This window comes from Mustela nigripes, chromosome 16 (genome assembly GCF_022355385.1).
Source record: "Mustela nigripes isolate SB6536 chromosome 16, MUSNIG.SB6536, whole genome shotgun sequence".
NCBI classification, from domain to species: domain Eukaryota; kingdom Metazoa; phylum Chordata; class Mammalia; order Carnivora; family Mustelidae; genus Mustela; species Mustela nigripes.
Window position 1 is genome coordinate 5,237,147 of NC_081572.1, and position 27,841 is coordinate 5,264,987.

A 27,841-nucleotide genomic window follows, 5' to 3' on the forward strand; every position below is an offset into this window, starting at 1 on the left:
ATTGAAGTAGCAAACTCTGTTCATTTCTTTGAGATATATCTGGACCATAATTCAGATTCTTGGAAATGGAGAGTAAAATGCATAATATTGATCTGTTAAATGTAGAATTGCTTTAGAATTAGTGGCTAAATACCTTATTCCCAGACAAACATCTGTAGTTGGGATCTGATACCCCACCTACCTGGTGCAGCTGCAGACGCCTGGGCTGGCACCCAGTGGGTGTGAGCAGGTTGCGAACACTGCCCAGCCACCTTTACGGCACCGGGAGGAGTATTTAAAAGCAAAATCTGATATTTGATACTGTTTTTATTAACATTGGGGTTTTGTCTTGTACTTTATTCACTGTAACCTAAGAATATAGTAAGACGTTCTTAATTTGTACAATAACAAGAAAAAGAGAATGCCACATAATTAAACGTACGAAGAATTTTAAGGTCCAGGTTTACGAAGTTACCAGGTGCAGACAACATAAACTTTGCTCTCTGCAGTGGAGGCCCGCGGGCCTGGCGGCAGCTCTTCAAACAACCAACAGGTCCTGTCTGATCTTCCAAAGAAGCCAGGTCTCTGTTGCAGGTGAGTTTGGTTCTTTTGTGAGCCACTTGCACCAAAAGTACTCAACCTACTCTTCTCCAAAATGATAACATGCTAAGAGATATTTTTTTCTATTAGATACTGATAGAAGCCTTTTTTTTTTTAAGTGTTATGAACAGAACTCAGAATTTTGAGGTTTAATAGGATTTTGCTATTTGTCGTGGATGAAGGTTGATTCTTCCTGAAGTGTTGGGAGCTCTGCTTCATGCCCTACTAGATCGATCCAGAGGAGTAGTTCAGTGTTTGAACCTTAGGGCTTCAAAGCACAGTTGGTTCCAAAGCCTTTGGGGCCTTTCATGTTCTTGGTTTAAGAACATAGCAGTGCTAAGTATCTACTTATCTTCAGAACATTGACTTAATTACAACATTAACTATATTCATATGCTTTCTGAGAACTCCCTGCCTGTAATTTGAAATTTCATATACCTGGAGGCATTTTACAGATCCCAAACATAGGCTAGGTCTTCATTCTTGGGATTTCTTCAGCTCAGGGCTTTGGCTGGAGAAACAGGACCCGTTCAAAATCATGGAGAACAGAAATTGGTTAGATGGCTATGGCTCACAGTCCCTCCTGCCTTTTCTGAGCGCTTTCTGTCCAGCTTTTAGGAAGGCAGAGATGAGGTGCAGGTGTGCACTCCTGCTAATCTTTATAAATGTGGTGGGCATGCCCGGTCATAGTTGCCGTCAAGCAGTGCCAGGAAATGGGTTCTAACACCTGAGACCAAGAGTCTTGTTGATTCTCCTTACTCAAAGATTTTGATGATTTTTCATGAAATAATGCAGAGGTCATTTCAGCTAAGTATTTACTACATTCTTGGAGGAATTGACCAAGTCACATTGTAAATGACTGAAATGATTTTTTATTTTAAAATACCAGTAGACTTCTGCTTTTAGCTCTACACACTATAAAGTCTCACTACCTAATCCTGTGCTCCATGATGGTAAACAGAAACATGAGGAATCTAGAGTTACCAGGTGTTAGCTGTTGCAGACCTGCAAATTCCCAGAGTCCAAGGGTTTTTTTGTTTTGTTTTTATTTTGCTTAAAATTTAGTTGGGCCACCGGGGCATCTGTGAGGCTCCGTTGGCTAAGGGTCTGCCTTTGTCCAGGTCATGATCCCCGGGTCCTGGGATCGAGCACCGTGTCAGGCACCTTGCTCAGCAGGGAGTCCCCTTCTCCCTCTAACCCTCCTCCTCACCATTGTTCACTGGCTCTCAAAAAATTTTTAAACAACACATTTAATTGGGCCATTGATTATTTTAGGAAGATCATGAAAAATTGGGGAGGGATTTTAAGAATTCTGAACCAAAAGAGGTGGTTTTGCCACAATACAGTTGACTACTTCACAGTTCAGGTAGCCAACATACAACCTTCCACATAACGTTCAGACTGCTCACTACTTTGTAAACATTTTAGTTCCAATTGCTGTAGATTCAAGGATATTACTTGTATTCTTCAGAGTGTATAATTCCTTGCTCCCTTCCCCCCTTTTACTGTTAGGGTTTGCGTTTGGTTCCTACCTGACAAGATGCATTTAGCATGTATTGTTACCCATCCCTGGCTGGACCTGTCAGAGCAGGTGCGAGTACCGAGGAGGTGCTCGGGGCCAGAACTTCTGAACCATGACTGGACAGCTGTGACCCGGCAGCCCTGCTTGGCGTGGGGCTGTGGGTAAGCCAAACCTTTTTCCTTTGTAAAATTGAAAAAAATCCTCAATAAAACCTGTGGTTAACACGTGTTATGTGCCTTTATTGGGTGACCATGTTGGGTTCTGTTCTGGCTCCACCGTTTTGATACTACTTTTTAAAGATTATTTGAGGGGCGCCTGGGTGGCTCAGTGGGTTAAAGCCTCTGCCTTTGGCTCAGGTCATGATCTCACCTCGCATGGAGCCCCCCATCTGGCTCTCTGCTGAGCAGGGGACCTGCTTCCCCCTCTCTTTCTCTGCCTGCCTCTCTGCCTACTTGAGATCTCTATCAAATAAAATCTTTAAAACAAAAATTATTTGAGAGCAAGCAAGCAGCGGGAGAAGAGAAGTAGCGGGAGAAGCAGACCCCCACGGAGCAGGGAGTCCACCATGCGGAGCTTGAGCTTGATGCGAGGACCCTGGGATCGTGACCTGAACCGAAGGTGGACGCTTGACCGACTGAGCCGCCCAGGCGCCCGCCGCTTTGATTTTCACAATGGAGCCAGTAGGTCGTCAGCCACTTCCCTAAGCTTTGAGGTGTGGGACACATAATTGTTCATGGTTTCACACGTCAGTTTTCAGTCTTAATACATTTCTCATGCCCCACCCGGCCACGGGTCAGCCTTCAGAGGAGGTACTGGAACCCAGGTCCCGACAGTCCCCGGGGCCTGCGAGAGGAAGAAACCCAACGGCCTTGAAGCCGGTCGCCCTTCTCCCCAAGTGGCGTGGAGGCAGCTCCTAGCAACGCGCCGGGCCGCGAACAGAGGTTAACGGCCGTGGCGGGACACTCTGGGAAATGTAGTTTATCTCAGCGTTCCCTGCTCCTTTGGTTCTGGTTAGTGAACAGACCCAGGACTACAACTCCCAGGATGCCTCGCGCCTCGCCGCTCTCTGGAACTTCGAGCGACTGAGATATTGGCGTCCCCGGGGCTCCGGCGTGGGAGGCCAAAGCGAGTTGGGCTCGAGTGGGGTCTGGACCCGCGGCTATGGCTAGCGGCTGCGCCTCCGCGGGGAATGGCGCGTAACCCGGGAGATCTCTGGGGCTGGGAGGGGAGGAGGCGGCGCGAGGGGTTGAGCTGGGGTGGGCGCGCGGAGGGGGTGACGCAGGGAGGGGCGCGGAGCCTCCGGACCTAGAGGGTGACCCGGAAGGATTTTTAAATACCGGGCACGGACCTGGCTGAGCAGAGGCGATGACGCGATGGTACCCCGTGGCACTTTTGGCCTTCGCAAACTTCTGAGCGACCCCCCCCGCTCTGAGAGGCTGGGTCGGAATCCCTAGGAGGTGGCAGAAGCTCTCAGGTGTGGTGTGAGACAAAAACTGTGGACTTGTAGGTCGTGTGAAAATTGCCCTTACAAAGAAAGAGAAACACAAACATTCAGAATGGCCCCTGTAAGTAATTTCAGATGAATTTTGCATTCTATTAACAGGACCTGCAACACCCGACAAACAGAGAGGACCCCCTCGGACTCCTTTCTTCCGAGGCATGGGAAGGTCGGTCTTGGTGATGCTCAGGTCGGGTAAGGAGAGGGTGACAGTCTGAGGCAAACCCTTGGCTGCTAATGGATTAAGTCGGCTTTACAGTTAGCGTGAAGGGGAAATTTTCCACCGTCGGTGAAAATAGTCTCAACGAGTAAAACCAGTGCTCACATCCGCTCCTTGTGCCGAATGCACAAATGTGGCCGTGGGTGTTGCCTGGTTTTCCGTATGGGCCATGGCGCCAGGCACCCAGCTCCTTTCTGAGTGGGTACCTACCATCTCCTACACCCTCTTTCAAGGGTAAGACTTGAGGACCGATGCACTTTATGTGAGTGATCTCCAGGCCTCCGGAAAGCTCGTTAAGTCACCCTGAGCACTTTGCTTCTCATCTAAGTAGCTCTCCCTATCAGGAATTTTTAATTTATGGAACTAGATTTTAAACCCTTGAAGGGATAAAGTGAGAGACACTTTGATGGGCCTTGGACCCAAGCACTGTTAAAGCTACATCATTTTTTTATTTTAAGATTTTATTTATTTATTTGACCGACAGAGATCACAAGAGAGGCAGAGAGAGAGAGAGAGGAGGAAGCAGGCCTCCCGCTAAGCAGAGAGCCCCATGCGGGGGCTCGATGCCAGGACCCCGGGATCACGACCTGAGCCAAAGGCAGAGTCTTTAACCCACTGAGCCACCCAGGCGCCCCTGAAGCTACATCATTTTTAAGCAACCACTTGAATTTTCTTCATTAGGGAGAATGAGCCTGATGTGAGCAGAATTCCGATGAGCTGGACAGCGCCGTGAACAAGCTACAAGCAGCTCCCAGAGCCTTGAGATGGTAGGCAGAATGCAGGCTCTCACCCCCTGCTCCCACCCCCACAGTCTTGACTGCCTGGAGATCTTTAGGGGCTGGGTGACAAGGACCAGGATATGGTCCCTGGAGAAGAATGATGAGAGGTAGAGGTAGAATTGATACCACACTTATTATATTCTGAACCTCTGGATAGCCAGCCGGAAGCAGTCTGTGTCCCTTGCTGGTGCTGAGAAGTCAGGGACACAGAAGAGAGGAAAACCTTCCCAGTCGTGTTACCTCTTTCCTGGGAGGGTTTGCAGGTGGCATCTGGAAATCAGGGAAGAGGAGAGACTTCTCCTCTTCTCTTCCCCCCGCCCCCTGCCATGGCGCCCACAGTGGAGTCCACAGCTGGGCTGTTTCCGTGCTCTGAATGAGTCTATTCTCAGAGACTCTGGGAAAGTACAAAGAGCTTCTGTCTCTAAATGCCACTGGTGCTCCTTTTCCTCTGGTGACCTGGCAAAACGCACAACAATTTATTCTGTATTCTTGGTTTCAGCCACGTTCACTGTTCTGATTTTGTTAATGTGATTTGTTTTTCCAATGTTAGGCACCAAAAACCAAGAAGGGGTTGAAAGGTAAGTGGAAAAATTGGATATCACCCTTAAGGCAAAAATAATACCCCATCTTTCATCCAAAAATAACCTAGACATGTCTGTATCTCAATGTTTTGTTTTGTTTTTTTAAGATTTATTTATTTGTTTATTTATTTATCTGACAGACAGAGATCTCAAGTAGGCAGAGAGGCAGGCAGAGAGAGAGGAGGAAGCAGGAGGCTTCCCTCTGAGCAGAGAGCCTGATGTGGGGCTCGATCCCAGGACCCTGAGATCATGACCTGAGCCGAAGGCAGAGGCTTTAACCCAGACACCCCTGTATCTAAATGTTCTTGACATGAGTCTTGCCAGTTTCTGCCATAATTGCACAAGAAGCTTTGGTCTTCATAGGGGACTCCTTGTGCTGCCTATTGGCCCTCAGAGTAATCCAGGAATAAATAGGGGTGAGGCCCCAGGGACGCCTTGTCAGGCTCCATATCAAGAAGTATACAGTTGGCATTGAGGATGGTAAAGGCACTTCAGCTGGGTGCAAATCCTCATTTAGTACTTGTACTTTGGGTTACCCCCAGATCCCCCCCTTCGGAAAGTGGCCAAGGAGGTATGTCTCAAGACCAGTACTGGGGGAGGGGGAGGTCTCAGATGGACGGGCATGAGAACGCTATTGGCACAAAAGAGGCTTGTGTGTGCCTAGAAATCTTGGACGCTTTTCTCAAAGAAGCACATGGGGCTTTATTCAGAGTCTGGAAGATTGGCTTGTTGGCCAGTGTGTCCCGTAGAATGCAGGTTCTCCTGAAAATGCTCACCGTTACCCTTTGAGAGAGTTATTTTCCATTTCTACCCTGGGGTCCTTCGACAAGGCGTTGCGATCTGTTGCTAGACAGTTGGGAAATGTCTCATGGTTAACGCAGAGAGAGCTGGGTCCCAGTCCCAGCATCTGAATGCTCTGGTGGTAAAGAGCCTGGAATTGGGAGGAGGTCTCAAGTCAGGAGGCTTGTGAAGGACTTTCTTTCCTCCTGAAGTCGTGACGGTTCCTTTTCTCTTTGCTCTAGGCTCCATTGATGATGTCCTTGGTGACCTTTTAGGGGACGAGAGTAAGTGCTCCTTCTGCAGAATCCCTTGATTTAGTCTTGTTTTTTTTTTTTTTTTAAGATCTATTATTTATTTGAGAGAAACATCAAGAGTGGGGCAGGTAGCGGAGGGATAGGCAGAGAGAGAATCCCAAGCAGACGCCCCCTCTCTGAGTGCAGAGCCTGATTCAGGGCTCAGTCTCATGACCCAGAGATCATGACCTGAACGGAAATCAGGAGTTGAACGCTTCACCAGTGGAGCCATCCAGGCGCCCCTCCTTTTTTTTTTTTAATTGAAATCTTATTCACAGAAAATTCACTCTTTTCAAGTGGACAATTTGTTGGCTTTTAGTATGTTCACAAAGTTACATAATTATCACTGCGATCTAATTTCAGAACACTTTCATCAAGAAATGCCACACCCATAAGCAGTCACTCCTGTTCTCCCTTCCCACAACCCTAGACAGCCACGTTCCCTCCCTGTTCTAGAAATACCGTACAAGACGGAATCACACCATACATGGCTTTTGCACCTGACTTGGTTCACTCACCATGGTGCTCTCGTGGTTCACCCACGCTGAGCCGCTCCTGTCTTCATTCCTTCCTGTGGCTGGACCGTCTCCCGGTGTGTGGCTCGACCATCTGCCCATCACAGCAGGTGGACACCTGGGCGGTTTCCACATCTGGGCAGGGCTCTTAGGAGTGATGCTCTCAGGAACGTTCAAGTACACGTTTTTATGTGGCCATACATTTTCAGGTCTTTTGAGGGCGTATCCTGAGTGATGGAATCATTTATATGGTAACTCTGTGGTTAACTTTTGGTGGCACCACCAGACCGTTTTCCACAGCAGTCGCACCATTTTGCTTTCCCACCGGCAGCTTGGGAGGGTTCGAGTCTCTCCACATCCCCTGCGCACTCTTGCTGATTTTCTGTCTTTTTGATCAGGCCCGCCCTCGTGTGGACAGATATAGTTGCATCTCATCGTGGGTTTTTTTTTTTCATCTCTTTAAATTTAAATTCAACTGATTAACATCCAGAGTGTTTTTCCTTTCAGAGGTGGAGGTCAGTGACTCTCCAGTAACACCCAGTGCTCATTCCGTCACACGCGCTCCTCATGGCCCGGCACCAGCCCCCCCAACCCCCCAATCCTCCCCACCCTTGCCTGCTCGTGGTGTCCAATTCCCCAGTGACCAATGACACTGAGCATCTTTTTCATGGGCGTATTGGCCATTTGTGTATCTTCTTTGGAGAAAGGTCTCTCCAGATCCTTTTTTAAACTTGGGTTGTGTTTTTACTATTGAGTTGGAAGAGTTTCTTACATGTTCTGGATATGGTGCATGTTCCCCTCTGCTGTACTGAGGAGCAGGGCTCCTGGGGCATGGAGAGCTCACTGGGGGCGGCCGGGCTGAGGCTCCCCCAACCTGGCCCAGAAGAACCCACGGAGCCTGGGCCTTGTGTTCCAGCCGAGAGCTCTGGGTGCTGGAAGTGGATCGTTCTTCCTGCCCTTCGTGGGGTGCAGTGGACTTGGGCTCCTTAGTGGGCCCCCACTGGCATTTAGGGTGAACCTCCTGGGAGGTTTTTCTGGGAGAGCTTGGTGGGGAACTTCTAGTCCTCTTCTGACTCCAGTTCACTAACCAAATGGCATCATTTCTGTTCTCTTCGCAGTGACCCTACCTGAGGAGCCTGTTAAATTAGCTTCACGTGCCCGAGACGCCACAGGGGTGGGCCAGACGCTCCCTTCTTCCAGGGCTAGAACGAAGTAAGAGCAGGCCTGGCTAGAGTGACTATCATCCCTTCAGTCCAAGTACTGTGACCTCTTCATGCTCCCCGCTTTCCACCTGCTGTGTGCCCCGCTCCTGCTCTCCGGTGTCCCTCCCCTCCCCTCCGCCCCTTGGCCTCGAAGGAACCCGAGGAGTGGAAAGCCAGCTGACCAGGGCTCAGAAGTCCTGGCTGCCAGTCCCGCCCATAATGCTCCTTACAGTGTGATCTTGGATGATTCCCGAACCTCTCTGAGCATCAGTGTTCTCAACCCCAGAGTAAGAGAATTGGCCTAGATCCGTGCCTTTCAGGTTGTTCTTCCAAATTGCTCCGACATTTGAGAGGAAGTTTTCTGAGTGCTCTGCCCTCCGCCTTCATCTTAGCCAATGCACTTCTGTTTCTCTCCCTCTCTCTCTTTTTTATTTATTTATTTATTTTTTGAAGATTTTATTTACTTATTTGAAAGAAAGAGAGAGAGCACACAAGCACGGGGAGCAGCAGGCTGAGGGAGAAGCAGAACTCCCTGCCAGGCAAGGAGCCCAACGCGAGGCTTGATCCCAGAATCCTGGGATCGTGATCTGAGCCGAAGGCAGAGGCTTAACTGACTGAGCCACCCAAGAGTCTCTGTTTTTCCTCTCTTATCTGTTGTTAACACTTGTTTTTCCATCCTGTGGCTATTTTTGTTCTTTTTTTTTTTTTTTTAAAGATTTTATTTATTTATTTGACAAAGATCACAAGTAGGCAGAGAGGCAGGCAGAGAGAGGAGGGAGCAGAGAGCCTGATGTGGGGCTTGATCCCAGGACCCTGAGATCATGACCTGAGCCGAAGGCAGAGGCTTTAACCCCCTGAGCCACCCAGGCGCCCCTATTTTTGTTCTTTTGAAGTACAGTCGATCTCCAGTGTTGAAATGGTCTCAGGTGTCCCGCATGGCGATCAGACAGGTCTGTCATCAATGCTATGCTCCCCACATGGGTTTAACAGATTGTTTTTAAAGATTTTTAAATTTATTTTATTTATCTGTCTGTCAATCTCTTCGCAGGTCCCTCCTGGAGGACTACGCCTTCAGCACCACGGCAGGCCTCACAGGACCTGACGCTGAGGTGAGCCTGGCCCACCCTGCTCCCTACCCCACCTACCCCCGACCCCAGAAGCAGTGACATGGGGATGGTGGCCGGGAGTGGCTCACACAAAGGTTTAGAAGTTTTGCGAGACATAGCAAGAGAGGGAACACAAGCAGGGGGAGTGGGAGAGGGGGAGGCAGGCCTCCCTCCGAGCAAGGAGCCAGACGTGGGGCTCGATCCCAGAACCCTGGGAGCTGAAGGCAGATGCTTAATAACTGAGCCACCCAGGTGCCCCGCCAGTGTGTTCTTAAAATAATACCCAAGGGCTGCCAAGTGGACTCAAATATGAACCCAACGGGCTTTTCCTTCCTCCCAGTGGGATGAGCTGGGAAGTGGGGCTCCCAGGAAGTGTCGGAGTCTCGGGTGTTGCCCCTTATAAGTGTGCTTCCCCCAGTAAGCTGCCCGGCTGCCCGGTTGCATAGTTGGGAAGTGGCATAGCCACGGCCTGTCGTGGAAGGGTTCTTTCCACTGAGGAGGGACGGAAAGTGGCAGCGCTTTCTGGGTCTCCACACGTGGGTAGGTTTGACGTCTGGGGACACTTCAGTCCCAGCAGAAGGCAGGACCTCCTGCCAGTGCCCCGTTGGCAGGGCTCTGCCGCTGCTCAGCCCTCAGCCGTCGCAGAAGCAAGGGAACAAGGAGCCAGAGCTTCACTGGGCCTCAGCTAACATGTGTCCTTGCCCTCCCGCGGACTTAGGTGTCCGACGTCTCAGAGGCGGACCCACAGACTTTGCTCCAGACGATGAAGGTACAGAACCAGCTTGCACACTTCTGGGAGCGGGAGCGGGCGGTAGGAATGTCCTGTGCCAAGCCTTCCCTGTCCCTCGCATGCTTCCCTTTACAATCTGTGTTCCCGAGCCCTTCCTAGGTGAGAGACCAGCTCATCCATGAGCTGCTGCCCTTCATGTCCTTCTGGATAGAAGTCCATATTCCTGGTGCCTGGAGATTCATGCCCTGGGAGCCATGGTCACGCACCAGGCTCCAAGTGCAGTGGGCTGGCTCCCATTCAGAGACACAACTGCACGGAGGGAAAAGAAGGAGAGACTATCTCCTCTAAGGCTGCTGCTTTTTTGTTTTGTTTTTTTTAAGACTTTATTTATTGGGGCGCCTGGGTGGCTCAGTGGGTTAAGCCTCTGTCTTCGGCTCAGGTCATGATCTCAGGGTCCTGGGATCAAGCCCTGCATCGGGCTCTCTGCTCAGTGGGGAGCCTGCTTCCCTTCCTCTCTCTGACTGTCTCTCTGACTGTCTCTCTGCCTGCTTGTGATCGCTATCTGTCAAATAAACAAATAAAATCTTTTTTTTTTTTAGAAAAAAAAAAGATTTTATTTGTTTATTTGACAGATAGCGATCACAAGTAGGCCGGGTGGAAGGGAAGCAGGCTCCCCGCTGAGCAGAGAGCCCCATGCAGGGTTCGATCTCATGACCCCAGCTGGGATCGTGACCTGAGCCGAAGGTAGAGGCTTAACTCACTAAGCCACCCAGGCACCCCTCTAAGGCTGCTTCTTAATTGTTCCCTGTGTTTCTCTCCACATCTTCTGCCAAGGCCCCCTCAGTCTAGCTGTGCGCTCATGGGATCAAGCCCAAAGCTAAGCTTGGGAATGGAATTTTAAGACATAAATTCTGTAGAGTTTATAAGTTAATCCCCCAGGGCTCAGGTGGCCTACCCAAGGTCTGAAACCTTAAGTCGCCTTGACTTCGCCCGCCCTGCTGGCCAGCAGCACCCTCCCGCCTGACCTCATGCTGCTCGTCCCTCTTGTTAACTCTTGGTCCCAGGCCGAGGCTGAGCGCTTGCTTTCAGCCTTGGGTGGAGGGCGTGGGAAGGGAGCGCTAAAGAATTGGAGTCTGTTCCCTTCTTGGCTCCATATTCAGCCTTTTTAACCTCATCTTGAAATCACTCTTCCCCCAGGGCCTGCCTGTCGGCCCCCCTGGCCGCAGCCCTCCAGTCCTCTGAGCTGCTGGTGGTGACTTCAGGTCTCCCCCTCCAGACCCATGAGCTGGGCCCGCACCCCCCAGCTCGCTTGGCCTCCCCATCATCCAGGTTTCTTTCCCAACTCCCCTTTTTCCTGCATAGTTTCCCCTTTCCCCTGTGTTCGTCACACCTCTGCCCCGGGGGTGCCAAGCGCCCTCCCAGATGGAAGTCCTCGTCCCCTCGTGAGGGTCAACATTTGGCAAGTCTGTGCAGGGGAGGGTGGTGGCGGGAGGCCCTGACGGCCTTCCTCTGCTGGCCGGGTGCCTGGCCCTTTGTCACGGCCCAGCGGCAGTCCCTCTGGGAGTCTTCATTTCTGGGGTCCTGCTGTCTTGTTCCCACTGTGAAGAGAGCCCCCCACACACACACTTACTAAGCCCATGTGAGAAGCTGTGGGGACCGGGTGTTGGTGACCCTGCTCGGAAGTGGCGTGGAGGTGCCACCCGAGTCTGGGCTCTTCTGCGACAGAGCCGGCGGGGACCTTGTGCTTCGGCCCGGCCTCTCGCCTGTTCTGCAAGCCAGTCAGGGTCAGTTCCCCACACCAGGTCCCCACTTGTCCCCCATGGACTATGGAAGCCGGATCACCACGAGGCCATTCGGAACACAGGGGCATTCAGCACCGCCTAGCTGAGCATCGCTCAGGAGTCCTCCCTCCCTCCCGCTTTTCCAGGACCTGGACGACATGGATGCCGATCTCTTAGGTCTGAAGAAGTCTAACCTGGCCTCTAGCAAAAAAGCTGCAAAGGGTCCTGGGAAAGAAGAGCTGCCCAGTCAGCCCAAACCTGCCAGCATAGTGACAGCCAGTGAGAAAGGTGCGTGGGAGAGAGCTCCTTGAATCGAGGGACGCTCTGGGGACCGGGAAGGTACTCAGAAGGGAGCTCTCATTCCTGTGGGTTTTCTCTCTCTGTGGTCGGGGAGGGGACAGCTTCCTCCCTCCCTAGTGTGATTCCAGGCCCTCTGAGTTCAACATGGCAGCTCCCGGAGAAACCATCTGAATTCAGCTGGGGAATGTGGTGAGAGCCTGTGTACTTCCCAAGTCCATGACTGTTTGGGGTGACATGTGATTGGGGGACAGGAGGTGGCTCCAGACCACGTTTCCCTGGCAGAAGCCTGTTTGAGAACTAGGGAGGTGTCCTCTCCACGGCCATGAGCACTCAGCCCCCCAGGCAGAAGGGCACGCCATCCCGGGGTCCTTCTGTCATGGTGTGACAGGACCTTGGCTGGGAGAGGCCGAAGCTTATGACGTTGCCTTCTGTTTGCTTCTTACAGGAGATGCTGTTCCCGCCAAGAAGCCCCCTCCCTCTACCAGCAGCTTTGGGCATCAGTACAGAAAGTTTTCCTTCGAAGGTATGGTAGGCCCTGTGGTCACGCTTCTGGGACACTTTGGTTTTGAGAGTGGAGGATCCTGGGAATGCTCACTCACTTCCTGGGGTCAGGTTGCCTTGTGTGTCAGAGGAGGAGCAGACCCCGCGGGCCACTGGTTCAGCTCCTCAGGAATTCAGGGAGGGATTGATGGTGTTATGTTGGGTGGAGGAGATTTGGGTCACTTATTTGCAAGACTTTGAAGCCAGACATCAACCTGATGGTTTTATAAAGCATAAGAAGAGTTCCCCTTCCTTTTTTTTTCTTTTTTAAGATTTTATTTATTTATTTGACAGAGAAAGAGACCACAAGTAGGCAGAGAGGCAGGCAGAGAGAGAGAAAGGGAAGCAGGCTCCCTGCTGTGCAGAGAGCCCGATGTGGGGCTCGATCCCAGAATCCTGGGATCATGATCTGAGCCGAAGGCAGAGGCTTTAACCCACTGAGCCACCCAGGCGCCCTCCCTTCCTTTTCTAAATGCATGAATGTTTTACTTCACTTCTGATGCCTGGGGGACATCAGAAGGCTGCACAGACAACAGAGTCTGGGGGCTCCCAGGCAGGCCCAGGGCTGCTCCCCAGCTCCCTGTCTCCTTGCCAAGGCTGATGTGTGTCCTCTGGGTACCGAGTGGCCTGTTCATGTACTAGAGCAGCTAGAAACCTCCCCTAGAGTGATAGCCGCCCCCCCAACCAACATGGTGTAGGGCTTGTTTTCTTGAACAAAGCATGCAGTCTGACCTGTGCTTTCCCTTCTGGCTGTGAGACTTGGAAGACCCATTGGCAGGACTGCTCTCTGACGATGAGGAAGGAATCACCAAGAAGTCCCCTGAGACCGAGAGTAAAATGGCTTCCGAAAAGAGCCCGGCCCCAGTCAGAGATCAAGGTAGTATGGGCTTGTGCTTGTCTTGGGCAGAGGCAGTTGGCCCAACCAGAGACCCCACCAGGCTGGGACCACAGGTCTCAGATCCTGGACCAAGAGATTAGCAGTGTCTCTGAACAAGGGGGTGGGGTGTGGGAGCCTTGGGGTGGTGGGGGGAGTCAGATCCCGCATGCAGACCAGACATGTGCACTGCTTGCGGCCACACCCAGAGGTCCAGGTCGCAGAGAAGCACCCCCCTCAACCCCTTCAGACACCATAGTTGAGGGCACGATGGGCTGTGGGCACCTGTGCGCTGCGTTCTGTCCTCTAGGTCCATCTATCCCACTCACTCCTGGGGACACCCCGATCCGAAAGAAAGAAGAAGTGCTGTTTGATGAGGAAGATGATGTTGTGGCTACCCTGGGGTTTGGAGACAGCCCCATAGCAGAGAGGAGGCGGACGGGCAACCAGTAAGGGTCCTTAGGAGCGGGGAACCCCAGTGCATACAGCTGCCTGGGGCCCGCTAGAAGGCGGGCACGGCACAGGGCCCCCGGTGCCCCCCGCGTTCACGTGTACCAGCGTGTGTCCCGTCCCGCAGGGAAGCGCCCCGTCCTGCTCGCTCCAGGCTGGATGAGCTGCTGGGTCGGGGCACTGCCACCAAACTCCTGGCCCGTCCGGGCACTGGGGAGCACAGGGAATTCAAGCTGGACAAGAAGTACCAGAGGCCCCAGGGTGAGGACGCTTGCGGGGCAGGGGCAGTGAGGTGGGGGGGGGGGCTCCTAGACCACGCTCGTACTGCAGCCCGTAATGAGAAACCGCGTGTATCACGACACATGTTGTCGTAACCGGGGCAAGAGTCACGGGACGATCACTGCCGTGTTCAGTGTTCTGTTATTTTTTTATTTTTGCACTAGCAGATGTGTAAATACATTGGTTGCGACTCACGGAATTGTTTTCTTGACCTGCCGATAAGTAGCAGCCCACAGTTTGGAAAAGATCGCTCTAGACCAGTGTTTCTCCAAATGTCGGCCGAGGGGCCAGCTGTTGAGAACCCATTCTCACGGCCTGGGGCAGGACCCCACCGGTACCTTTTTCACAGGTGATGCCCGGTGTGCAGGATCCTGAGGCCTCGAGCTCACACCCTGCCTCCCCTATGGCAGCTTCACCCCTACACACTTGCTGACATATCACGCTAGCCACTCGGTCTTTTTATTTATTTATTTATTTTAAGATTTTATTTATTTGACAGACAGAGATCACAGGTAGGCAGAGAGGCAAACAGAGAGGGGGAAGCAGGCTCCCTGCTGAGCAGAGAGCCTGATGCGGGGCTCGATCCCAGGACCCCGAGATCATGACCTGAGCCGAAGGCAGAGGCTTTAACCCACTGAGCCACCCAGGCGCCCCGCCACTCAGTCTTTTCAAACAGAGCTCTGCAGCCGCAAAAGCGCCAAATTCCCTTGCTCAAGATCATACGCTTCTTCATTTCTAGACAAGGAAGATTCCTGGGGCGATGAGGACTTCACCTTTGGGGCCTATCAGCCCACCGTGGGCTCCGGCGAGGGCCGCCAGTCCCGCCGGCAGTCGGTCAGGTAAGCAGGGCCTGAAGAGAGCCTGGCAGGTGCCCACCAGGAAGGAGGAGGGGCCCCAGCCTCCCCCATCCCGCCAACAGTCCTACTGGGGACCCAGGTGTACGAGGCCCAGGGGTGGCTGTCTGCGGGTGCTGAAGCAGGGGGTGGTCTGCCTGGTCCTGCCCATCCAGGCCCATTTCCTTCCGGCCTCCTTGAAAGGAAAAGGAGGAGGTGCCCCCCGCACCACCTGGAACCCTTAAAGCCGTAAATAGCTGAGGTCAGCCGACCTCACTGAAGGTGGTTCAGTCCCAGGGTAGGGAGACCGTGAACTTTAGTGGCCTCTCCTGCCCGCCACCTGCTCCCCCAGAACAGCCGTGGGGTCCACTGTGATGCCTGGCTGCAGGCGCATCCCTGTGCGTAGCAAAACTTCCAGTTAGTGGATAGAATTTTCAGAATCTGGAGTTTTTCTCCCGGGATACATTTTCAGTCTTCTATTTGGAAATAATCTCAAACTGACTGAGGAGGCGTAAGCGGCCACGTGTGTCAATGCCACGCTGTGTTGGTTTCGCCAGCCACTTCCGAGCTAGATAACCCTACACACGAATTGACATTTCTCCCACTTCCAGTACATTCTTAGACCTCAGAACACGCTGCCAGGGGCTGTAATGCTTCTAGGCAGTGGCCAAATAAATGGACACAGACGTTATTGTTGGGAAAACCTAAACCACTTGCTCTAGCTCATTGTTCTCTGGACGTGCCCATGGTGGTCCTTCGGTGCTGTTTGCTAGGGGTGGACTTGTCCCCTGTTCACGTGGTAGAATTCAAGATGTCTGCGTTTGATGGCGTTCTACCCGCAGCGCTCAGCTGGCCACTGCGCCTGAGCTGGCGTGGGCACTGCGCTCGCTGGGCGGCGGCTGGCTGCACGGAGCCCCAGGGAACCTCTCACTCCTTCATGTGGGCCATGGAGTCAGCCCGGAGCCACAGAGGGAAGGGCTGGTCGGGGGGCTCTTAGGATGGCTGCTTGCCCTGTCTTAGACCCCCTCCTCTCTGCTTGAAGTAGGTTCTTAGCAGAAGGTGGTGCAGACACCAAGGGGGAACCAGGCTCCATGCAGAGCGTGCCAGCGGCCTCCAGCCCCACGCACCCCAGGAAGGGAGGAGCCGACTGGTTGGGCCTCAAGGATGCCGACCTGCTCCCCTCCTCTCCCTTCAGAGAGCCTCAGAGGGGAGGCTCCGCACTCTCCACTCCTTCCATGCCCCCTTCCAAGAGCCAGCACTCGGCCCCAAGCCGGCACTCTGCCCCAGCTGGACTGCCCTCCTCCTCTGTGGGGCCAAAGCCACCCACGGAGGGTGCGGGTTTCCCTGCCAAAGCCAGCCAGGCTTCCCAGCTGGGAGCGTCTGAGGAGAGGGAGGAAGAGGATTGGCTGAGCCACGCCTTGTCCCGGAAGAAGTCGCAAGGTCTGGCCAGGGAGGAGCACACGGAGGCCTCCAGAGGCCAGAAGAACCTGGTGGGGGCAGTAGGAAGTCCCCCTTCCAGCAGGTACAGGCTTGGCCTCTATTTAAGGGAGGGAAGGCCGGGTTAGGGGGGTGGGGGGCCAACCTTGCCCGTCTTGGTGCCTCAGTCAGGAGTGCCGGCCTGCGCCGCCTCTTAGCTGTGCCTCTTCACCTCTCCGGACACTACAGAGAGAGCTCCCCATCCTTGCCCCGGTGCAGACATGAGGGGATCGGAGGCGGGGGGCTGTTGACACTCCTACCCTGACTGCCGTGTGCACAAGGGCTGACTTGATCAGGTGGGGACAGAGGGTAACCTGATGTGACGAAGGCGCAGCCATCCTGGTGCCTCTGAGCAAGGGCCCTGCCCACGGTGCCCTTGGGGTCCCAAAAAATCCCGTGTCCAAATTATTGGGGCCTCTGCTGGCCTGAGCTAAGGGACATGACATGTGTTCGTGCTTTGGGGGAGTCCCAGAGAAGACAGTGGGTAAGGGGCGACTCCTGGGAAAAGCCACCAAGTGGCAGTCCTGTGGGGCAGGACAGTGAGTGACCTCTCGGAGCAAGAGGGCAAGACTGGGATCGTCTGGAGGAAGTGGCAAGATGCCGTGTGGCCCGAGCGAGGAAGAGGTGAAGTAGGCAATTGTGTGACAGGCCGGGGACGTAACCCAGCCCCAGGGCTGAGGTCAAAGAGGAGAGTAGCTTTGACCTCCATCTGAAACCGAGGGAAAAGCTTCCCTTTGGCCCTGAGAGCCAACCAAGGTGGGCGGGAACCACAGACAGCAGAAGAGAGGAGTCCAAAGGGAGCTGGACCTGGCCAGAGAGTAAGCAGAGCCCCGGTCTAACTCAACAAAACCATGTGCGCCAGAATAAGGCCTTGAACTTGAACTTAACTCTGGTGTCTGCAAGGTGTGGATTGTTTTTCCTTAGACTGTCAACAGATGGTCCTTGCCATCCACTGTGTCCTAGCAGGCTCTGCCATCAGGAAGGGGTCGTGGAAGCCCAGGGGCTCAGACTCAGGAGGAGAATTCCTAAGATGGATGATGGAACAGGAGAGGCGCTGAGGGGACAAATGGCCAGCAGCTTCATACTCTGGCCTTGTCCCGGCCCAGCCATGTCCAGCCTAACGGAACCTTCTGCCACCTTTGCTGTAACATTTACTTCCTCAGCCAACCTGTTCCCAGCACTCAGGTGTTTGAGCAAGCAGCCGCTGGAGGGCCCTTGGGAACAGCGGCACAGAAGCTACCAACAAGGCCTGCCGCCTCCGGGTATGTCCCAGGGGCCAGGGCGGGTGAGAGGCTGGGTTGGGCCTGCATGGGCCTCCGTCCTTAGAGATGAGGGGCAGCCATGCTGGGCTCCGACTCAGCGCATCTGACATATGGTATTTGACACCTTGAATGGGGCCTACCCACCAAGGGGACCTGAAGCCAGCCCCGTCTCCTTTATGCAACCAAGTCCTCATTCTCAGTAAATGGCCAGCCACCAGGCCTTTCCAGTCAGCTCTCTGAACCTATTCCTTCACAGCCCACGCCAACCCTCTCCTGGCCTCCCTGTGTTCTACACAGCAGGCTGCTCATCTTGCCACCACTGCCCCCCGCAATCTCTGTGTCCTCAGGTCCCCTGTGACGTGGAACCAGACTGCCTTGACCCTCCCTGGAGGTGACCCAGAGAGGGGGACAGCTCTCGGAGACCTCTGCAGCACTGGTTGGTTTTCTGCTTTGTTTGTGCTTCCCCTCTGTCGGGGGAAGAGGTGCTGAACTTCCTTTGGGGTCTGGGAAGACAAATAGGGCCGGACTCCCGAAGTCACAGGGACACATGTGACCTCCCGGCCTTGGGAGGGCCTCCTGCTCACTTCTCTGCTGCTCATTTTCAGAGCCCGCAGCTTGTGTCCCCAGCTCCGAGGAACACCCAGGGCCCCCTGTGCCCATCCAGGTAGGCAGGGCGGACACACAGGAATAGGCCTCGGGCCCACGGAGCCACCCTCCGGTGCTCAGAGGCAACGGCCGTGGTTTGAGCCAATGGCCTGCAGGGAGTTGCATGTCGGCGGGTCTGATGCCCCCCGCCAGCGCTTCCCTCACCCTCTAGCCTCGCCACTGTCAGGCAGATGTGGCCGCTACTTTGCCAACTCCGGGAGGGAGGTAGAGGTTGGCATCTGTACGGGGGCAGCCAGGAATCCCCCAATCAGAAAGCAGGGCCGCGGGTGTCCCGTTGTTCCGTCTAGAAAGCGGCCTCTATGGCTGCTGCCTCCCCCTGCTGTGCCGCCTGTTCCCCAGGCGTGGGAGGCAGTCACCTCTGGGCCTGGCCGGGAGGAGACCCCAGAGACCAAGCCCCAGGAACCCAGCAGCACCTTTGGAGGTGGTGGGCAGCGGGCAGCCTGCAGGAAGTCCAGAGGCGCCCAACATCTGGACACGCGGCCTGGCCAAAGGAAGCTTCTGTCACAGCTGAGATGCTGCTGGGGCTCAGCTGCTGCTCTAAGAATCTGGAACACCTGCTGGGGAGCATGTGCTGAGGGAGGACGGGACGGACAACGACCGCACAACTCCAAGGCCTCATCCTCGGCCTCCTTGTGTCACATCTCGGTCCCCATCTGCGGCCACAGATCAGGAGCAGGGCCTGGGAGGGCCGGAGGTAGCTGCGCTCCGCTGAGTCCCTGTGCCCTACCTGGACCATCTTCCCCCTCTCCTCCAGCCCCTGCTCCCCGAGTCCCTGGCGCGGAGCCTGTTGCCGGGCTCAGAATATCAGAGGCAGCTCCTGGCCGCACAGGTGCAGCTGCGGGGCAGCACCGCCGAGCTCCAGGCCGACCTTCTGCAGAGCCAGGCCCGGCTGGCGGAGCTAGAAGCCCAGGTGAAGGACGGAGGAGCTCCTGGCTGCGGGGGGCAAGGCTGTGCGACCTGGAGGGTGGCCCAGGGAGCCCACCTCCCCACCCTCCCGCCCTCTCCAGGTGCGGAAGCTGGAGCTGGAGCGGGCCCAGCAGCGGCTGTTGCTGGAGAGCCTGCAGCAGCAGCACCAGGCCGACCTGGAGCTCATCGAGAATGCTCACAGGTGCCCACCGCTCCTCCCGCCCGGGCTTCCCCAGCCTCGGGGCCGGCCCTAGCCGATGTGCCCGGAGCGGCTCTTCGGCTGTCCGCCCTCACCCTCTGAGCCCCATGGCTGTGTGTTTTGTTGGCAGAAGCCGTGTGAAGGTGCTAGAAACCTCGTACCAGCAACGGGATGAGCGGCTGCGGCGGGAGCAAGAGGAGCTGTCGGCCCGCTATCTGTCACAGTGCCAAGAAGCCGAGCAGGCCCGCGCGGAGCTCACAGCCCAGCACCAGCGGCGCTTGGCGGCTGCCATGCAAGAGAAGGACCAGGAGATGGAGCGGCTCCGGGAGCTGCAGCGGTGAGGGCGAGGCCCCGGGGGTACAGGCAGAGCCCGGCTGTCTTTGAGGACAGCCAGAGGAAGTCTGAGACCCTGAGCTGTGGCTGAGCAGCAGAGGCGCGACCCCTTCCCTTCCACGTGAGGACCGAGGCCAGGCACACTGGCCCAGTGCCCCCTTTGGGTGGAGGGCCCAGCCCTCCTCCAGCAGCCGGATGGGCACCCCTGCAGGGCCCCACCCAGCTCAGCACAGGGCCAGGCCCTCGCCTGCTAGCGCCCGAGTCTGGTGACGGACAGACTGTGGAAGAGGTTCACACTCCTGGGCCCGGCGTGTCCGTCCAGGCGCCCGTCTGGATGAGAACAAAACCAAGAAAGGGCACATAAAGGAGCCGGTCGGTGGGCAGAGCAGGCTGTTCCCTACTTCTCAGACTGGCCGGACGGGAAAAGGCTACCTACACACCAACGTCAAGTGTCCTTTGCTAAGTCACAGAAGGAGTCTCCCCATTGGAATGCCTGTGGCATGCAGGTCCCAACACGCACAAGGATGGGGAGCCAGGGAAGCAGAGGCAGTGCCTGGAGGAGGACGAGAAGGAACGACCTCGCGAGCACTGACTGCCGAGCCCGCTGGCGTAGCTCAGCGCCCGTGCTCACTGCCTCCCCTCCCCTCAGGGCCTCCATCCTGGAGATGCGCCGTGACCACGAGGAGCAGCTGCAGCGGCTGAAGCTGCTGAAGGACCGAGAGATCGATGCGGTCACCAGCGCCACCTCCCACACACGGTATGGGCGCCGTCCGGGCCCCACCGGCTCAAGTCACAGGGCTGGGCCCCCGAGGCCAGACTGACCCAGTCCCCACGGCCCCAGGTCCCTGAACGGCATCATCGAGCAGATGGAGAAGTTCTCCAGCAGCCTGCACGAGCTGTCCTCCCGCGTGGAGGCCTCGCACCTCACCACCGCCCAGGAGCGGGAGCTGGGGCTCCGGCAGCGGGACCAGCAGCTCCGAGGTACCAGGTGGACCATGGGCTCCCCACTCCCTGCACCTCCATCCCACTGGGACAGTGGGCGGGCCCTGAGCGCCCCGTGGCCCCCCCAGCGCTGCAGGAGAGGCTGGGCCAGCAGCAGCGGGACATGGAAGAGGAGAGGAGCCGGCTCCAGGAGATCATCGGGAAGATGGAGGCGCGCCTGAATGAGCAGAGCCGGCTGCTGGAGCAGGTGCGCGCCCTCCCGCCGGCGGGGCCCGTCTCCCCGGCACCCCAGGGATGCCCCCCGCGCTCCCCTTCCCGCCTTTCCTGCCCAGGCCCGTCACATTCCTCCATCCACTGAAGCCTGTGCCCCCTGGGCTCTAAGAGATGCATTTTTGAACTCCTGCATATCCTTTCCTTCATGCTGGGTTATAACGTGATATATTATGCTGAAAAAATTAAAATGCAGTTAGCAAATAGAAGAGAATTTAAATTACCCACTGGCCAGAGATGGCCACCGAGGCGCTCCTGTCTCTCCCCTAGACTTATCAGCATGAGATAACAGGTGTGTTTGTGTTGTGAGTCCTACGTGTTCAGTTCTTCCTCTGGTGACTTAATCCCCTGCCCGGGCCAGGCACAGTCAAGTTTCTAAGCTCATGCTAGCATGGCCCCTAGTCCCTGGCATACACCGTTTCACACCTGCCCTTGGGGTGGACGGGAGATGGGCAGGCAGAGTGCCACAGCTGGCATTTTGGGGACCAGGGCTGTGGCTGCTCTTCAGCCCTGTGGGGCGGCCCAGTGCTTCTCGGCGGTAGCGCGGAGCTCCTAGGCCTTGGTGTAGCTCACCAAGGGCCGGGCTTCCAGCCTCAGCAGCTGGGCCCTGGGAGCCCGGCTCGGCACCTGTCCTCCTGCACCTCTCTCTAGAGGTGTTTGGGGCATAGTGTGGGAGAGGCGGAGGCGGGGGTGGTTTGCACAGCTCCCTGGGGCGCAGTCAGGCCGGACAGGGGGGCGGGCGGAGCGTCCAGGGAACGTGTGCTCTCAGCACTCACCTGGCCCCCAGGAGCGATGGCGGGTGAATGCAGAGCAGTCCCGGGCGGAGTCCATGCAGCGTGCTCTAGAAGAACAGAGGAAGGTCATGGTCCAGCAGATCTCCATGGAGCGGGAGGAGCTGGAGAAAGCCAAGGTGAGTGCAACCACGCCGGGTACAGCGGTGTAGCGGTGACCCCTGCCACAAGCCTAAGGACGCTCACCCCGTGCCCGGGCCCCCTCGTGCCAGAGCGCCTTGCTGGAGGAGCAGAAGTCCGTCATGCACAAGTGTGGGGAGGAGCGGCGGCGCCTCGCGGCCGAGTGGGCCGAGTTCTATGCCCAGCAGAAGCTGAGTAAGGAGCAGGCCGAGCGTGAGGCGGAGAGGGCGCTGCAGGCAGACGCGCAGCGGGAGGGCACCCTCGTCACCCTGGCCAAGGTAGACCGCAAACCTCCAGGGCAGCCGAGAGCTCAGCAGCCCTGCCCTTCCTTCCCCGGCCCCCACTGCTCCTCTCTGGGGATGCATTCCGCCTAGCAGAGTGCCTGGAGATAACAGGAGCGTAGAAATGAAAACAATAATCTCGTAATAACAGCTTCCTTTGATTGCCCTCCGTGCTTTATACACGTTCTCGCATTCAGTCGTCATCACGTTCCCCTTAGATATTCTAAAGCAAGGAGGCTGGGGTTCAGACGAGTTGAGCCCCGGGGTGAGAGGCAGCCCCGAGGCTTGGCCCCAGACCTCTCTGACCTGTCCTGGGACTCCCTTGCCCCACCGCCTCCCCCAGAGTCAGGGTGGATTGGAGCCGCGGAGGAGGGGGGTGGGGGGAGTTTGCCCCGGAGGGGGGCACGGAGCCAAGGCCTTGCGGTCTCCAGGAGCAAGCCGAGCTAAAGATCAGGGCCAGTGAGCTCCGCGCCAAGGAAGATCAGCTGGCGGCCGAGAGGGAGGCTGTGGAGCGGGAGCGCCAGGAGCTGAGGCTGGAGAAGGAGAGGATCAGTGCCGCCGCCCTGCGCACCAGGCTCCGCGCCGAGGAAGTGGAGAGCATGAGCCAGGTGCCTGGCGGCTGGGCTGGCGGGGGGTGCCCGCGCAGCCCCCCACAGCCCCCGCCGCTGACCCCGGGGCCTTCCCGCAGGTGGCTTCGGAGAAGCTGGAGGAGGGGCAGCGGGCGCTGCGCGAGGCCCGGCAGGTGCAGCAGGAGCAACAGGCTCGGCTGCAGCTCGTCCAGGAGCAGCACGAGCGGCTGTGGCAGCAGGAGCAGCGCGTGCACCAGGCAAGCCACCCCCCAGCTCCGGCCAGCCCCTCCACCCCCTCCCACCTCCCGCCCTCACAGCCACGTCCTTCTCTCTCCGGGTCGGGGACAGGAGCATCTGAGTCTGGCCCAGCAGAGGCTGCGGCTGGACCATGTCCGACAGGACCTGCCCTCCAGCCCCTCGATGCTGCTCCCCAGGACCCAGGGCCCGGCAGCCTCCTGCCTGAGTGGTGAGTGCTTCCAAAGGATGGGCCGCCGGCTGGGCCGGCCGCGGGGGGCCAGTGCCCAGAGCAGCTTCCCTCCACTGGAGGTCGGGGCCTGTTCAAGTCCTCTCGCCAGTCCCTGGTTACACAAGCAACACGTTTGTTAGGGAAAACTAAGAGATAAGAGAGAGGAAAGCTGCTTTGTAAAAAGTTACTCTCAACCTCATTCTTTTTTTTTTTTTTTAAGATTTTATTTATTTATTTGTCAGAGAGAGAGAGAGTGAGCAAGAGCGAGCACAGGCAGACAGAGTGGAAGGCAGAGGCAGAGGGAGAAGCAGGCTCCCTGCGGAGCAAGGAGCCCGATGTGGGACTCGATCCCAGGACACTGGGATCATGACCTGAGCCGAAGGCAGCTGCCCAACCAACTGAGCCACCCAGGCGTCCCTCAACCTCATTCTTTAACGTTTTGGGGCACAGCATTCTACACTGTGTGTGTTTTAAAAAGAAATCAAGATCATCTTCGTTGTTTTCTACCTTGATTTCTTTCATTCAGAAACATGCACAAGCAACATGTTTTCCTATCAGTGATTAAACATTTAACCATAATTCTTTTTTTTTTTTTTTAAGATTTTATTTATTCATTTGACAGACCACAAGTAGGCAGAGAGGCAGGCAGAGAGAGAGAGGAAAGAGGAAAGCAGGCTCCCTGCTGAGCGGAGAGCCCAATGTGGGGCTTGATCCCAAGACTCTGGGATCATGACCTGAGCAGAAGGCAGAGGCTTTAACCCCCTGAGCCACCCAGGCACCTGACATTTGACCATAATTCTTGATCAGCATCGTTGTCCGTTATGTTCTGTGTTTTTATTGATTCCCTACTGAGTGGGTATTTTTGTCACTAAGATCAACACCTCAATGGAAGTGTTTGTATATATATATATCTCTCTCTCTCTACACCTTTGCCTGATTATTTCCCTGATTATTTCTCTCTACACTTTTGCCTGATTATTGCTGGGAAAATACCTAGCATTGGACTTGCCAGGTAGGATCCCATGAGCATCTTTCTTTTTGTTTTTGTTTTGTTTTAACGATTTTATTTATCCATTTGACAGAGAAAGACACAGTGAGAGAGGGAACACAAGCAGGGGGAGTGGGAGAGGGGGAAGCAGGCTTCCCGCCCAGCAGGGAGCCCGATGTGGGGCTCGGAGCTCGATCCTACTACTCTGGGATCATGACCTGAGCTGCAGGCAGACACTTAACAACTAAGCCACCCAGGCGCCGCCCATGAGCATTTTCAAAGGCTTTTGAGAGTCGGTGGAAGTGCCCAGAAGGTTAGCCCGGCTGCTGCCACCACAATGGCGAAAGGCTCCAGGGGTCAAGCTGTGGCTGTTCTGCTGTCTCCGCTACGCCGCCACCCCTGACCTCCTCCTCCGCCCGGACCTTTGCAGCCTTTGTGGCTCCTGCTCCCACCACGTCCCAGTGCGGCCGACCCCCCACCAGCCTGGGCCCCTCGCACCTCCACGCCAAGTTGGTGCTGCTGAGGCACACAGCTGAGCAGGTAAGTGTCCTGAGTAGCAGGCGGCCCCAGCCTGAGCTGCCCACTGCCCCCTGGGGCCCAGGGCTCCTCTCTTCCCACTGGTGGGAGGCAGGAAGGAGCCCAGTCTGGCTGCAGGGAGGGCTGAGCACCCCCTACCCCGGAATAATGGGCCGAATGCCCACCAAGCATGTCTAAGACGCGTGCTCCAGGCCTGGCTCTGTGGGAAGCACCTGCACCATCTTGGTTGAGCCTCCCAGTAACCCTGTGATCGGAATGATAGGAGAGGTCACTTACGGAGCATTCCCTGGGTGCCAGGCTCCGTGCTGAAAGCTGTTTGTGCAGTACGAGCCCTACCCATCCCCCGGGCCCCAGTCCTATAGGCGGGTGATGTTATTATCCCCGGTTTAGAGACAGGCTTACAGAGGTGAAGTCATGTGCTGACAAGGGGCCTCACCATGGCTGTGTCTCACTTCTGTGCCCCCACCACCCCCACTGCATCCCAGAGCCAGGGAGCAAGTGGCCCTCAGTCCTGCGAGCCAGCATCCCTGTTCCCAGAAGGGGGTGCAGGAGGGATCCGGGGAGGGGAGGCACTGCTTACCCAGTTCTGCTTTCAGGACCGTGACTTCTTGGAGAATGAGCAGTTCTTCCTGGAGACCCTGAAGAAAGCCTCCTACAATATGACATCCCATTCAGCCTGAAGGGCGCCGCTGGCTGCTCGGCGGAGGCCTCCAACCCCGGAAAGCTCTCCCCCAACAGCCACCCTGGCTGCCGACTCTGAGGAGGGAGCGCCCACAGCCTGATTACAGCTTCTTCTGGGGACAGGGTGCGAGCACATCCAGCCTCTAGGGCCTGAGGACCAGTGGCCTCTGGGGAGATGTGATGCCAAGGGTGCCCCATGACCCAGCCAGCTACAGCCTCGGTTCTCCTCCCCCGGGCCTCCAGCTCAGATCCAAGGGCTCACTGGGCTCTGTGGGCCACCCCCCCCCATCCTCAGCAGGCAGGTGGCTGGGAGATGTTTTCTCCTGGGCCTCTTCTGAGGCAGGGGAGTGTTTTTGAGAGACACCACGGGCAGGCTCTTGGCCTCCCTGTCTGAGCAGTCAGCTGAGACAGCACGGACTTGCCTCCCTAACTGGGACATAGAGTCAGAGCACATGTTTTGAGGCGCCTTCTATCCTCCTGACTGAGGAGGCGAGTGGGGTCACAGAGGAGGCAGGGAGGGCACGTTCCCAGCCAGGTGTTACCTCGCAGCCTTGTGCTCTCAGGTTGGCTGGCAGAAAGTCCCCGCCTCCTTCCAAGGGACCAGTAGAGAGGCCTCTCTCCTGTCCACCTGCTACGAAGCCAGAGCAGCTGGGGCCAAAGACAAGGGAGCCCCTGCTGCAGCTGGGGTGGGGGGTGGAGAGCCCCGAGGACCCCCATGGGGCCTTACCCAGACTGCTGCCCCTTGGGAGGGCGCCTCTGCCCTTCTCCCTGCGGGGGTGCCGGGAGAGGGGCGGCGGCTTGGCAACTGTCTCAGCAAACTCGAGGATGGATGGATTCCACTAACAGAACCACGGTCACTCCTGAAGCGGCTTCCCTCGGCCAGCGACTGGTTACCTTCCCCTGGAGGACAAAGGGCAGAGCAGGACAAGGCTGAGGGGTACCAGCAGGCTGCGTTTGTCTCTCTGCTCCTTCAGAACCGCTTTCAGAAGGATCTTCATTTACCAGCAATTTCCAGCCTTCGTCTTGGACCCATTAAATTGGTGTATTCTTAGCGACTGCGTTGTTAGAACTTGCCAGGACTCCTGAGAGTTTATGCTTATTTCTTAGACGGGTTCCCTTATAGCACCGTTACTGCTGTGAAGCTGTCTGGTGCTGGGACCTTCTGGAATCGCTGCACTGACTTCTGTCCTACCTCACACATGAAGGGACAGAGGCTTGGGGAGATTAAATCGCCTGCCCAAGGTGACAGTAAATAGCAGGGCCTCTTCTTGGAGGCAGATTCCAAAGCCCCAGTGTCTCAGCCATCTCATTCCGCTGCCTCCTTCCAGAAGACCATGCTGCACACCGAGCTCTTGTGGGGCACGAGATCTCCAAGCTGCTGCTTGGGGTGGTGCCTCCACCGGGGAGGGAAGCATCAGTGTCCCCTTGGAAACGTCATGAAGCTGGGAATTCGGCTTCGTCTCTCCACAGACACCTAGAGGAGTTGCCCCTGTGTGAAGAGCTGCAGGGCTGTAAGCATGGGCACAGCTGGCAGGAGCTGACATTGACTGAGTCCCCTGACAGAGGGGACACCGGGCAAGGAGACCCACAGGGGCGGGCTTGGCCTTCAAGACAAAGAGAAATGAGCGTAGAATTAGGAAGCCAGTCTGTATGGCCTCGTTTACCTTCAGGGCAGCGGGTACGCACTCACTCTTAAACGGTGAGCCTCTATTTGCACTTTAGAAACCACATCCAGGCTGGGGACACACTGGAGGGGGCAGGTGAGAAGGCTGCTTGCAGGGGAGATGGAGGACAGCACTCCTGGGGGTGGCAGTCAGGCGTCATGAAAACGTGACCCCACAGGACCTGATGTCTAGCATGGAGGGTCAGGAAGGAAGCGGTTGGAGGAGGACCCCCAGGTTTCTGGCTTGGACCACTGGGTGGTGTCACTGGATGAGACAGCCAAGTAGAGACGGGTCACCGCCCTTTGTTGTAATGATACTTAGTGCCTCTGACTGCTCCGTGTCCCTGCCCCTGGCATTAAGGTGTGGGAGGTAGCTTACTTCTCTTTCCATCAATTTTTACCCCAGCCCACAGACTAGAGGGCTACACAGTTGTGTAGCTGCTGCTCCTTCTCCCTTCAAAGTTATAAACTGCAGGAGGTCATAACATGCTTAACCCATTTTGCTGTAGACATAAGTACAGGTGTTAAGTGACAATGAGAAAAGACACGGGGTGGGGGGTAGGGGCCCTCCTTCCACTTCAAGAGCCATCCGTGCTCGTTATTTGCTTCCACTGATGCATGTGGAAATCCGTGCTCAACTTTCAAACAGTTCAGTTCCAAGCGAGCCCGTCCTTGGAGCGTCCTAGGACACAAGACGCCGGGGTTCGAGGACCGGCGCGCCGCTTGCCTCGGTGCTGGGAGGCTCTCGGTGCCCTCTGCAGAGGGGCAGGCTGCAGCGCACGCCTCCTCACTGCCCGAAGCTCCGCCCCGCCGGCCACCGGGCACTTCC

At 56.1% G+C, this 27,841-nt stretch overlaps 1 protein-coding gene across 4 annotated transcripts; it reads left to right on the forward strand.

The window, feature by feature from the left end:
• Positions 1-3,386: 3,386 nt before the first annotated feature.
• On the forward strand, positions 3,387-26,400 carry FBF1 (Fas binding factor 1). 4 transcript variants are annotated; one of them, XM_059380601.1, is made up of 31 exons: positions 3,387-3,575; positions 3,705-3,794; positions 4,501-4,586; positions 5,149-5,176; positions 6,202-6,243; positions 7,886-7,979; positions 9,018-9,078; positions 9,794-9,844; positions 11,733-11,874; positions 12,332-12,409; positions 13,184-13,303; positions 13,611-13,749; positions 13,878-14,011; positions 14,769-14,868; positions 15,905-16,384; positions 17,502-17,600; positions 17,948-18,036; positions 18,206-18,264; positions 19,021-19,176; positions 19,274-19,374; positions 19,502-19,708; positions 20,354-20,461; positions 20,546-20,685; positions 20,775-20,893; positions 21,704-21,826; positions 21,920-22,105; positions 22,540-22,716; positions 22,797-22,934; positions 23,026-23,143; positions 24,562-24,671; positions 25,265-26,400. In XM_059380601.1, the coding sequence occupies exons 3-31, from the start codon at positions 4,584-4,586 to the stop codon at positions 25,346-25,348; spliced, it is 3,486 nt and encodes a 1,161-aa protein (XP_059236584.1). In that variant the 5' UTR covers positions 3,387-3,575; positions 3,705-3,794; positions 4,501-4,583; the 3' UTR covers positions 25,349-26,400. The 4 variants fall into 4 exon arrangements, with proteins under 4 accessions (XP_059236584.1, XP_059236583.1, XP_059236586.1 ...); XM_059380600.1 differs by having other exon boundaries at positions 3,705-3,768; XM_059380603.1 differs by having other exon boundaries at positions 3,705-3,768; positions 19,505-19,708.
• The last annotated feature ends 1,441 nt before the right edge of the window (positions 26,401-27,841 follow it).